This window comes from Rosa chinensis, chromosome 6, assembly GCF_002994745.2.
Source record: "Rosa chinensis cultivar Old Blush chromosome 6, RchiOBHm-V2, whole genome shotgun sequence".
Classification (NCBI taxonomy): Eukaryota; Viridiplantae; Streptophyta; class Magnoliopsida; order Rosales; family Rosaceae; genus Rosa; species Rosa chinensis.
The window spans coordinates 14,029,048-14,042,778 of NC_037093.1; the positions used below are offsets into that span (position 1 = coordinate 14,029,048).

Below are 13,731 nucleotides of genomic sequence, written 5' to 3' on the forward strand. Positions count from 1 at the left end.
CATTGGTACCATCAAAGTGAAGATGTATGATGGTACAGTTCGCACCATTCAGGAGGTATGGCACGTGAAAGGCTTGAAGAAAAATCTATTGTCTTTAGGACAATTAGATAGTAGTGGATACAAAATCTATGGTCAACATGGGATCATGAAAATAGTTAAAGGTGCGCTTGTGGTGATGAAAGCGGAAAAGATAGCTGCAAATCTGTACACGCTTAAAGGAGAAACACAACAAGAAGGAGAAGTGTCTATTGCATCAGTAAGTTCTTTAGAAGAATCAACGATGATGTGGCACCGTAAGCTTGGTCACATGTCGGAACGGGGTTTGAAGATTCTCGCTTAACAAAAGCTTCTTCTCGGACTCAAAAAGGTTTCATTACCCTTTTGTGAGCATTGTGTCACTAGTAAGCAGCACAAATTAAAGTTCAGTAGTTCTAATGCTAGAAGCAAAGCTATCTTAAAACTGATCCATTCCAATGTTTGGCAAGCACCATTTCTATCCCTAAGAAGTGCAAGATACTTTGTGTCTTTTATTGACGATTATTCCAACAGATGTTGGGTGTATCCAATCAAAAGGAAGGCAGACGTGTTCCCAGTTTTCAAAATATTCAAAGTGCATTTGAATCTGAAAAGAAGATCAAGTGTTTGAGGATGGACAATGGAGGAGAATATACCAGTAATGAATTTGATAACTTTTGTCAACAAGAAGGTATCAAGGGGCAGTTCACAGTGGCATACACTCCACAACAAAATGGAGTAGCAGAGCGGATGAACAGAACCTTGTTAGAATGGACAAGAGTAATGTTGAAGACTGCGGAGATGGCCAAGTCATTTTGGGCAGAAGAAGTGTAGACCGCCTGTTATGTGATCAATCGGTCACCATCAACCGCAATTGATCTAAAAACGCCAATAGAGATATGGACTGGTAAGCCAGCTGATTATTCTCGCTTACATACATTTAGAAGTCCTGTGTACATTTTGTACAACGCCCAAGAAACATCAAAACTGGATCCAAAATCCAGAAAATGCATTTCTTAGGGTATGTTGATGGAGTTAAGGGATACTGCCTGTGGGATCCCACTGCCCACAAGGTGATAATCAGCAGAGATGTAGAAGACAAGGTACAAGGAAAAGAAAATGATAGCACTTCAAAAGAGAAACCAGAGACTATTACAGTTCAAGTTGAAGATAAACAAGAACAAGAAGTTCCAGATTCTTCTGAAGCAACACTAGAGCACGAAGAACAAGAACAAGTTGAGTTTGCAACTCCACGAGTTCGACGGTCAACTCGGGAAAGAAGAGAACCAGCTTGGTATCATGCTAGATTGGTGGTGAAAGGATTTGCTCATAAAGAAGGTATTAACTTCAACGAAATATTCTCTCCTGTTGTTCGACTTACAACAGTTCGAGTAGTCTTGGCAATGTGTGCTACATTTGACCTATGCTTAGAGCAGTTAGATGTGAAAACTGTGTTTCTTCATGGAGAACTTGAAGAAGATATTTACATGCTCCAACCAGATGGATTTGAAGAAAAAGAAAAAGAGAACTTGGTTTGCAGGTTGAACAAATCTCTATACGGTCTCAAACAGGCGCCGAGATGTTGGTATAAGAGATTTGATTCCTTCATCATGAGCCTTGGATACAACAGACTCAGTCCAAATCCTTGTGCTTACTACAAGAGATTTAGTGATGGTGATTTCATTATTCTGCTGTTGTATGTTGACGACATGTTGGTAGCAGGCCCCAACAAAGATCGTATTAAAGACTTGAAGGCACAGTTGACTAGGGAGTTTGAAATGAAGGACTTGGGACCAGCAAACAAGATTCTAGGGATTGCCTAGACAGAAACAGTAGGAAGATCTGGCTGTCTCAGAAAAACTACTTGAAGAAAATCTTGTGTCGCTTCAACATGCAAGATTGTGAGTCAATCTCTACCCCTCTTCCTATTAATTTCAAGTTATCCTCAAGTATGAGCCCTAACAATGAAGCAGAGAGGATGGAAATGTCTCGAGTACCGTACGCATCAGTAGTGGGTAGTTTAATGTTTGCTATGGGGTGCACAAGACCAGACATTGCACAAGCAGTGGGAGTGGTTAGTTGGTACATGGTGGATCTTGGTAGGGAGCTTTGGAATGCTGTGAAGAGGATCCTCAGATATGTCAAGGGTACCTCAAATGCTGCATTATGTTATGGAGGATCAGATTTTACTGTTAGAGGCTATGTTAATTTAGATTTTGCAGGTGATCTTGACAAGAGCAAGTCCACCACAGGTTATGTGTTTACTCTTGCTAGAGGAGCTGTAAGCTAGGTTTCGAAACTGCAGTCTATTGTGACTACTTCTACGACAGAGGCAGAATATGTCACAACTACAGAAGCTAGCAAAGAGGCAATATGGTTGCAAATGCTATTGGAGGAGCTCATACACAAACAAGAGAAGATTGCTCTATTTTGTGATAGTCACAGCTCTTTGCACCTGGCAAAGAATCCAGCATTTCACTCAAGGACAAAGCACATAAGAGTTCAATATCACTTCGTTTGTGAGAAAGTGGAAGAAGGAAGTGTGGATATACAGAAAATCCATATGAATGACAACCTAGCAGATGTTCTAACAAAGTCGATCAACAATGACAAGTTTATTTAGTATCGATCCTCTATTGGCCTAGTAGAAACATAAGCAGTGTGGACATGGCAAAGTAGAGAGGATAGAAGAACTGCAAAAGTGATTTTAAGTGAGAGATATGTGGAGGTAAAGCCACTTGTGCCTCTTGCTTCATGCTTAAGTTCTTGATAAGCATGATATTCTTAATAAGTCAAAAATGCTGGCTTACTTGATGCTTAAGTTCTTGATAAGCATGATGTTCTTGATTAGTCAAAATTTGTGACTTACTTCATGCTTAAGTTGTTGATAGGTCAAAGATTGTGGCTTACTTTCCAACATATAATAGTTGTAAAGATTGCATTTACAACTCATCTATAGCTAAGTTTCTTAAGGTTTAAGAAGCTAGTTATAACCTCCTCTATCTAGTATAAATAGAGGTATTGTGTTATAGAGTTGTAATCCCATGTTGTTGTGAGTGAAAACAGAGAGAAAGAGGGAGAGGAGTTTAGAGAGACAATAGAGATTTCTCCTAAAACTCAAATGTCTTTCCTTTGTTAAAGTGTATTTCCTCTTGTTATAAGAGAGAGGGTATTCTCAATTGTGCTCTCCTTATTGCAAAAGAGAAATTGTTGTATCCTTTTGTTGTAGTAAAATCCTTCTACAATTTGCCTATCATCTTGTACTTCACTCGTTTTCATAGTTTCTACTTCAGTTGTAATTGGGTGCCCCGTATCACAACGTTCCTAACACCAACTTGTTATGTTTATGATTGGTAGTGTTCGTAGGGAGGGGAATGTGGAAATGGTGTTGTATTGTTGGGATGAAATAGAGAGAAATGAATGTCTGCCGAGTATGATACGTCGATTGATGCTTATTGTAAGTTGAAGAGGATAGAGAAGAGGTGTTTCAGATTATTGAGATCAATGGAATTGAAGGGTTTGGATAAAAATGGGATTTCTTACAATATGGTTATGGATGAATTGTGTCGCAAAGGGAGGATGAACGAGACAAGTCAGGTTCTTGAAGAGATGAAAAGACAGGGTTTTGTTCCTCATGAAGTGACTAATTGTACACTTATTAGTGGGAGTTCCAAGCTAGCAAAGGTAATTACCATCAAGCACTTGTTTTGCAAGAGGAGATAAGCCCTACCTCCGCATCTCCAAATGTGATCGATCACTTACACAGAATTGATCAATGCCATGTGCAAGGCTAAGAATATGAATCAAGCAATAGATATTTTTGATCAAATTCCATGTAGAGAACTTGTCCAAATGAGAGGGGGTATACCACGTTGATAGTTGGATTCTCCCGACAAGGGTTCTTGAATGAAGCTTACGGTCTTCTGAATGAAATGGTTGGGAGTGGATTCTCACCTTCGATTATGACTTGCAATGCCCTTATCCATGAATTTTGCTTATTAGATATCAGGAAGAGTCCACAAGAATCATACAAGATACGGTAGAGAAAGGGTTATTTCTTGATGTAGTAAGTTTTAATACTATTACCACAGCGTTTGTCAGCATCAGGAATTGAATAGTTCGTTCCAAATGAAAATGGAGATGGTGGAGTAAGGTGTATCACCCTCTGATGTTACCTATTCATCACTAATTCAAGGTGTCTGTCAGCATAGGAGACTAGCTGATGCTTGCAATCTCCTCGGATAAGCATGGGTCTGTGTCCTGATGATTTCACTATAAAAGCGCAAGCCATTATAATTTCACTTCATTATTTTTCCATACTAGCAATCCCTTGTTCCTCCATTCACATGTTTATCGGCCAATCAATTTATGAAGATTACTGCATTCTACTTAACTTGCTGCTGGAAGGTTTTGATGAACGTAAGTAATTACGTTGATTGTTTTTCATTCAGTTTCTTTTCGTTGGCATCACTTGATAGGTAGTGGCTTTTGTGTTGTTTTCTACTCTAATACAAGATTTTCACTGTCTTTTTTTTTTTTTGAGAAATAGACAAAATTCATTAATAACCAACACGATTACAAAACATTAGAATGACTGGTTGTGGTATCAAACCCACGACACACATTCCTTACCTGATTAATAGTTTATTCGATGATATAACAAAGAAATTAAGATTTCTACACAAAAATATGTTGGAAGTCCTGGAGGCAGATATCTTTTGCTGAGTTACATATATGTACGAAATCAATGACTCTTGTTTCTCAATGGCTAGATGATGAAGATTGATTACTTTCCTGTTTTTCTCACCAACTGAACTCATTAGCTTTTTCCTGCCTTTGCTCACCACCGAAGACCCATCACAGTATTGGTGAATTACTACCCTATCCTCAGTCTTCTTCTTCATTCTTATTATTGCAGGCCTTTTTACTATAGTTCTTACAACAAGGACATGGCTTCTAGACTAAGCACAGACTTTTTGTAGGGACTTTGAGGATGCGGCTAGGCGTTTTCATCTTTTTCTATGTAACTAAATTACCGCTTTCTGATTGCCACTGCCTTTCCATCTGTCACTTCCTTTTCGGTCGCTACTTGCGTTTCAGGATTTGAACTGCATTGTCTTCCTTCTGGCGCAAGGAAGAGAGTGCATTTAGTAATGTACCAGTAGAAAGAAAGAACGAGAGAGAGAGAGAGAGAGAGAGAGAGAGAGAGAGAGAGAGAGGAGAAGAAGAAGAAGAAGAAGAAGAAGAAGAAGAAAGAGGAGAGCGAGGAATGAAGGCTCCAGAATCCATGCTTGATGTCGTCCTTTTCACCTGAAAAATTAAAGGAAAATGAATAGTAAACCCAACTAAAAGCTAACGTAGAACGATGACATAAAGAATTGAAGGACTAAACAAACATTCAAGAAAAGGAATGGACGAGGGAGAGAGAAAGGGGAGCGAAAGAGAAAGGAACGAAGACTCCAGAACCCATGCTTGATTGTAAATACTTGGAAGAACGTGAATCTGGGTGACCGGGATTGATAGACACGTTGCAATCCTTACTGGGCCAAAATCAAAAATTCACGCAGAAAGCACAATTTTGGTTACGCAGTGAAAACCTCAACTTCTGAGATTAAAAACACTGTAGGGCTCTTACTCTTGAGAACCCAAATATAATCAATCCAATAATAGTGAAGGATATGGTTCTTTACAAACACATATAACTATCTACGCGGCTACAATCTCTAGACTCACTAAAGCGGTGTTTGTCTTGAATCTTGACCTTCTTATTCACTTGAACGATCTGCAAATATCGCCCCTCTTGCAACACCAATCTTCTCTACTGATCTCGAGAGAATCAATGCATGTATATGAATGAAAAATGAAACACTTAGACACGGAACAAGTGTTCTATGGACTCCTATGGAACTTTTTCTAAGCAAGCAAGACACATAATAATTCTTGCATCAAAATCCCTCCACAATCAACGCTGCTTTTCTGAATATATTGAGGAGAAAATAAATTCTCAACAATTAAGATTAACCCTAATTGGACTCCTAATGGGAAAGATCTTTTAATAAAAGATATCCAATTAAAATAAACAAATCCTAAATCACTTAGGACTTCAAAAGAACGATTTTATCAGTTGGAAAATATCTTTGTAAAATAAAATCTAAAAACCAAAAGATACTTTCCAAAATCGAATTTCCTAAAACGTAGGACTGACTCGAACAGACTCGGGGATTGCAACACATGTTGCAATCATGTGCTTATGCATGAGATGCAATTACCTGAAATTCTCTGAGATCAGCTTTGATGAACTTTGTAGGCTTCTTCAGTGCTTAGTGCTTTGTATAAGGATGCCAACACATCAAGTATAAACCTTATACCTATATTGATGTCGTCCTTTTCACCTAAAAAATTAAAGGAAAATGAATAGTAAACCCAACTGAACGCTGACCCAGAATGATGGCATTAAAGAATCGCAGGACTAAACAAACATTCAAGAAAGAAAAAAAAGGACGAGGGGGAGAGAGAGAGAGAGAGAGAGAGAGAGAGGCAATCAGAAAAATGGAATAGTAGCCCAAATCTTGTCGAAAATGTCACTTGGCAGGGAGGCCATGAGTGCCACCATTGCTATGATCAAAACTAGAGCAAGAACCCATTTCTTGGAAAAGAATCGTCTATTCTTGCTCCTCTTCTTTTCTCGCTGGTTAAACCTAGCCTGACTGGAAGCACGACGGTCTTCTTTAATCTTCTCAAGCTTTTCTTGACGGTTTGCTAGTTGCTTCTCGTATTGTTGTGTAACTATTTTCGAAGGTCTATTCCTCTTAGCAACAGCTTCATCTTGGTAGTTGGAAATCAATGTTGCAACCGCCATGAATAGAAATCGAGGAACGAGAGTACAAATCAAAGGACGAGAATCAGAGTAGTCAAAGAACAAAGAAAGGGAGAGAGCGACAAAAACGGAGAGAGACAGAGAGAGAGAGCGAAAGAGAGACGAATAGAGAGAGAAATGACCTTGAAAACGTTTAATTTAGGGGAGTGAAATTTCACTCCCCAAATTACAATATGCACTCCCACTATCACTTTTAATATTTTTATATGTTCTCCTCATATGTGTTTACTATATTAACCTTACATTCAGACCTCTTTTCTTCAACTGATTTCTGCCGCAGTTACTCTGCAGTTCTGACTACCTCCTCTCTCTTAACAAAAGTTCCTTCCCCTCTTTTATCAAGATTTCAGTTTCATGATTTTCATCTGCCTCTCATGTATAAAAATGAAATTCCGAAGTTGATTATCTTTTCCAATTTGAGATACATCGTTTAAGTTGTTTATGATAAAGCAATTCAATTTTTTTCTCTTCTCTGTTCGTCAATCTCTCACTGATGCTTTGCTTTTCTCTTCTCTTCCTCTGATCTTGATCTTTCTCTTGTTTAAACAATCCAACAACCTCTTTGATCAATTTTCTTTTCTATAAGATGGAATTTCAATTGTGATTGAAACCCAGAAAGTAATAATAGCAAATCCCATAATCAATATAAAACATACTGTTCTTTCAGTTTTGCTGCCCTGAAAATTTTTCCATTTCAGCTATAGAAGGAAGAGAAGTTGAAGATAAATGAGAGAACTGAGAGAGAGAGAGAGATTAGACTCAGCAAGTGAAAAACACCACTGAGAGATTTCTTAGAAGTTGAGGATTTTAAGGGCAAATGTGGAATACTAGAATGGAAAAGTAAAAGTACATGTAGAAAATATTAAAGAAATAAGAGGGGAGTGCAGATTGTAATTTGAGGAGTGCAAATTTCACTCCCCTTAATTTATAGATAAATTTCTTGTTTGTACATGAATTTACATAATTGCCCCTCAACTCAATTAACAGGCTCCACCCAATTTGTAGGCCAGCCAAGTAGTGGCCCATTGCCATAACAGCATAACTTGTAAGGTCGAAAGCTCATATTTTATTTTCCTTGCTATTGTTACTCTAAACTCTAAATCCTAAACAGATTGTCTGTTCTGTTCTGTTCTTTTCTTCTTCTTTTTTTTCTCTCTAATCTATTATTAATGGGACAAAATTATACATATTATGTGAGACGATATAAAAATAAATTAAACTAGAAACTCAATTCGGATACATTAAAATCGAGGTCCACAGCAAACATGTCTCCTCCACCCAACTCTAGGCTTTGGAAACATTTGAATTCGGGTAAGAGTGATGAATTAGCTCTTAATTCTGCTTCATAAAAAAAATAAAAATAAAAATAAAAAAAGCCACCAATCCACATCCACCTCAGTAAACTAGCCACACCACCATCACTATGCCACTTGAAATCCCAAACATACAACCAGCTCGACCAAAGCAGTAACCCATTGGACCCTGACAAACATTGAACCACCGAAGCAAAGGCGGAACCGCCACCACCATTGAAATCAACATATATATCTACTAAAAATAGTTTTTAGTATCTTAGCATCACATATTTCTTTTTCTAATATCTTAAAATCACATGTTATATATCAACTCTACAAAAAGGCAGAACAAAAAAAAAAACATAGAGTACAGATTGTAAATTAAGGACTGTGAATTTCACTCTCCTTCACAAATTGGATTGCGTTCTATATATTACACTAGGTAGTTGCCTTCAAGATGCTACGGGTTACTGGTTTTTTATTTTCCCCTTCATTTTGTATGTAATAGAGTAACAATCATAATCTAAGAAACGTTATTTGAAGATGTTATTATTTTACATATTACAAAAGCTAGTATTGTTCCTTGTATACAAATTGCAAGTGATTAGTTGTCACCAAAATATCCTACTTTTTTAGTTCTAACCAACTACTTCACATGAGCTCTTCTGATGAAATGGGGTTTGGAACTTAGTCACGCTGGGAGACTCAGCCCCACGCCGATAAGATAATTACATATTATGATATATAAGTACAAATGTCGAAATTTGAATAGGTAACCCGCAACTTTTTTGTAAGGCATGTTATAATTCCCCACGGATTAGTTGATAGACTTCAAAATAACAATGGGAGCAAGAATGGCGTAGTCACAGTTTGCTCCTTAAGAATTGGAGATCAGTCTATGGAAGTGGAATTGAAGTTGGTCTATGGCCTTAGAGAAGAAGGTAATGATGTTGAACTTAAGGTAAATGATGAAGCTTCACGATGACTATCAAATCTTCTTTAATGGAGACTGCAAGTCATAATTGTTAGAATCAACAACCAATAGCGATAAAGAAGTCTTGTTGATCCATTAAACGCTTCAGGTCTACGCAAACGCAATTCCTTCTGAGTTTCTAAAACGGCTGCCACCATGCATTCCGAGACGGTGCCACCATGCATTCTGAGATATTTGGGGGGCATTTCATTTCACACCCAATTCCTAAAATATCTAATGAAAAAAAACCCACCTATTATTTCCTTTTAATTTACACCCAATTATTGCCAACTAGGATAAAATATTAGATTTCGTTTTTAGAAGAATTACACAAATTAGACAATCTTTACTCACCAATGTTGGTCTAGGGATTTCTTCAGCTATGTTTGATCAATTTTCCTCCGAAAGTAATAAGCCCCATTTTGCACTAATTGGCATGGTGTTGGCTATTTTGGCTGTAATCTTTTCCATCTGGGAGCTCATTCACAAGGGTATAAAGGAGGGAGTGAAATATAGGAGGCAACTAGGAATGTTTGGGTGGTTATTCACGTTCCGGTAACAAAATCTTTGGTAGTGTTCCTGACATGTGTGGTTTTCTTGGGGGCATCTCTCAATGGGTTTACTCAACAGTTCAGTATGTTTGCATTCTTCGGCACATTGAGAATCCTTACAAAATATATCTCTGGCCTATCATATTCCTCTTATGCTTGGATGCTTCAAGGTTACACTGGAACCAAAGAAACATGACCAAAAAATTGAAACAATAGCGCAGTTTATTGCCCTGTATGAACTTCTCCATGCCAGGTTCCTACTGAAGACTAGTTGATTTGGCAGGTACCTGAGCTGGACGTACATTTATTTCATGTGCCAAGATTGTTTGTTGTGTAAGTTATGCTCAGTGTCGACTTTTCTTTTTTCCAATGTTAAATCATAAGTATGTTCTTACACATATGCATGATGTTTATGCCAGCTAGCTAGAAGCAAGCAAGTCAGGTTGCGGTTTTTTTCCTTATATGTTGGTTTGGTTTGGTTTAGTATGCTGCTTGAACTTTTCTTATTAAGAAGATTCAATTCGGTTTTCTAAAGATATATGAGAGCAAAGAAACTTAATTAGGTGCGACAGTATCTCGTATTCATGACTATGCAAAAGCAAGTACATGGAGTAGGGTTGGTTGGCCTTGTACGTACGTATCACTATGAGAAATAACTAGGCTTAACCTTAAGTTAAAAAATCAACAATTTTCTGCAGCAAATTGCCAGCCTCTATCGAAGTGGGGTTGAACAAATGAAAGAAATGGTCCTCCCCTGTTGTCTCAAACAACTCTACAAACCCCTCCCCTCTAACTCTTTCTGGTCACATTGTATCCCACTACTCTTATCTCTAGGCCTCTAGCTCCTGGTATCCTAACTGGTGGCATCGCACAGTGCATTTTTTCGACAGTTCAGTGTGTTTATTGCAACCTTTGGCATGTTGATAATCTAATCCAACTATGCCTTTTGCCTACCATCCTATATATGTGGCCGGTTCCAAATAATTGGGAAGTCTAAAACCGATTGAAGATGCTAAGATTTTAGACAAAGCAAATGAGCACACTCGGGCAATTCATGTACCTAGTAATGTACCCACTTTTTCTGTTCTGAACTTGAGTTTGAAGTTTTATTATGAGTGTACCAACTGCCGAGGAACTATGCTAGCTAGAAACGTTTGCATATATCTATTAATTTATGCGCTACATTGCTACAAACAATCACCCATTAAGCTAGCTAGAAGCATACTAAGCAAGCAAGCGCAGCAAAAATTTATAGCTGCCCGGTGTTCAGATTTCAGCCAACTATATAATAAATTCAGCTCAGATATTAAAGAAATCAACCACTTTTTGCAGCAGATGGCCAGCCTTGTCAGCATTGGGGTTGAACAAATAAAAGCAATGATCCTCTCCTTTTGTCTCAAACAACTCCGCAAACCCTTCCCCTTTCAGTTTCTCTAGAGTCTCATAGTAGCTCACTCCTCTATCTCTCAGCCAATCTTTCTCCGCAACACAAACCAACACCTTCCTACATGGCAATTTCACCAAGTCCGGATCCGCTGCCGGGTTCAGTTTCGGATCATCATCGCACCCTGAACTCGTTGAGCTTAAAAACTTATACATCTTGTCACACTCTTTACCTCCAAAGAAGGGGTGCAACATAACTAAGCCAACAATGTTCAACCCCACTGGAACATTAACCCCAGCTTGGACCGCAACATAATGAGCGATGTTGGCTCCAGCACTCTCACCGCCCAAGAAAACCCTGTCCAGATCTGCATACTCGTTGAGCCAAGCTTCAGGCCCTTCTCCGTCAGAGTGGGAAGCGATCCAGTGCAAAGCGGCTGAGGAATCGTCGTAGGCAATTGGTAGAGGATGCTCTGGGGCTAGCCTGTAGTCAACAGAAACTACAATGACGTTGGCTTTGAGGACTAGCGATGAAAGGAACTTCTTAAAAATTTCTTCAAAGGCTGATCCCAGACAGAAGCCTCCACCGTGGTAATTGACTAAGAGGGGCAACTTCTGACCTTCGCCGTTGATTTTGGGGATCAAAATACAAGCCTTTACCCCGGTTTCAGGCGAGACCACCACGTCTTTGGATTGGACTCCGGTTGTTGGGTCGGGTCCCGCCGGAACGTCGCCACGGGGTCGCACGTACCTCTCTATGCGACCATCTTTGAAGACTTTGAAGAAAGGTGGGAAGTCATGGATTATTTCATTGTTGTTTGAATCCATAGCTGAATCTAGTTCCAGAAGAAATATGAGAGAAGAAGAAGGCTAGGGAATATTGTTTGATTATGAGTAGGTTGCTGTGGATTTTTTTTTTTTTTTTTGAGATGAAGGTTGCTGTGGATTTGGATTTAAAGAAAATCAAAATGGGCTTTAATGACATGTTCGGCAAACTAGAAAGTCAAAGAGCTACTGGTCTACTTTGAAGTGTAGGTGAAAAAACTCAAAAAAGTTGCAACCGGATGGCATTGGCATCAAACTTTATGTTGTGAAAAATTAGCTAAGCAGCCTAATCTTAATTGTTTTTCTTTTTAGGAAGAATATTATAAATGATCACACAACTATTACCTATTCGATACTTTGGTCACTTAACTTTTAAATATATCACTTTGGTTACTCAAATTTAACTCTGTTATTCACTTTAGTTACTTTGTTAATTTTTTTCATTAAAAAAAATTATTTGTCACAATATTAATAATATTTTCGTCCAACCAATTGTGAAATATTGAGAAATCTGTATTATAATGATTGAGAGTAGTGATTAAAGTGATATAAAATGCCCCTTGGGTGACTAAAATGATTGATAGAGTAATAGTTGAGTGACCAAAGTGATATATTTGAAAATTGAGTAACCAAAGTGTTGAATGGGTCATAGTTGAGTGACCATTTTTGGAATTCTCCAATCTTTTTAGGTTGATTCGCTCAAGGCTTCAAATTTCTCCGAAATTTCAGTAATTTTGAAGTACTGAAACGAAATTCATATACTATATTATTTCCATCAAGAGTTTCCCAAAATTTTGAGAAATTTTCTGTACATTTCCGCTAAATTCTTAGCTTCTGAATTATCTACATACACAAAATATATTTAAAAATTCACACCGAAATTTTTGTGTGTCACCAACAATGAATTTTTTACTTCATACTTTCATAGAGAAAATATGAAATTTTGATTTTCTTTTTTACAGTCAAGTTGAATAAAGCAAAAAATCTTGTTGCTTTTGACTGCTACAAAGTTGAATGCTCCAACCACAACATAATTTCCTTTCTGATTCGTCTCAAATACAGTATGCTTCATACAATGAAACACCATATTGGATCATTCCACAATATCCGATATATGGATTGCATGTGGAAGAGATCAACATACATACAATACACCATGTGATTTTTTTTTTTGGTCTACAATACACCATGTGATAAAGTACCAAAATCATTTCCAAAATTCATATATTTGGGAGCAATATTGTATGATACTAAATGAAAGCAGTCCACCCAGCCAGATCAAACTACATCGTAGTAGCTTTTATATGCCTTTTGTTATACTTGTTCATTGTCATTCACGGAGTTTCGGTATTACGTCCCACCTGCCCTCCTATCCAGTTGTAATTTTCTAATTATTAGTGAAAAAAGGGTGATAACCAAGCCCCCCATTGGGTTCCAGTCATTAAAAAAAATAAAAATAAAAATAATAATCACATTCACATTATGAATATACAACACATTTATAATTACACATGGATAAAATCATTAGTTTCACAACCTACTATAGTACTAGTTAATTACTCGTCCATATTAAATATTAAAATTTATGATAATGTATCATTTTAGAGAAGTTACATTGTATATAGGTTTATTATAAATTAGTTTATGGGTGGTTCTAGTTGAACCTCCAAATTTGATATTTGGACCTCCAACTTTTTTCAATTATTAATAGACTTTGTCAAGTTATATGAAAAGACAAATAAAGACAAAGTGAGAAAAATGGAAAGAAAAAAAAAATACTCTTCTTACCTCCCCAAATATAACATTCAATTA

At 37.5% G+C, this 13,731-nt stretch overlaps 1 protein-coding gene across 1 annotated transcript; it reads right to left on the reverse strand.

Annotated features, from left to right (window-relative positions):
- Positions 1 to 10,852: 10,852 nt before the first annotated feature.
- On the reverse strand, positions 10,853 to 12,028 carry LOC112172145 (2-hydroxyisoflavanone dehydratase). Its single transcript, XM_024309356.2, has one exon. The coding sequence runs from the start codon at positions 11,920 to 11,922 to the stop codon at positions 11,011 to 11,013; it is 912 nt and encodes a 303-aa protein (XP_024165124.1). The 5' UTR covers positions 11,923 to 12,028; the 3' UTR covers positions 10,853 to 11,010.
- Between the last annotated feature and the right edge of the window lie 1,703 nt (positions 12,029 to 13,731).

Excerpts from the sequence above, each read along its gene's own strand:
- LOC112172145 (XM_024309356.2), bottom strand. The coding sequence starts at position 11,922 with ATGGATTCAAACAACAATGAAATAATCCATGACTTCCCACCTTTCTTC.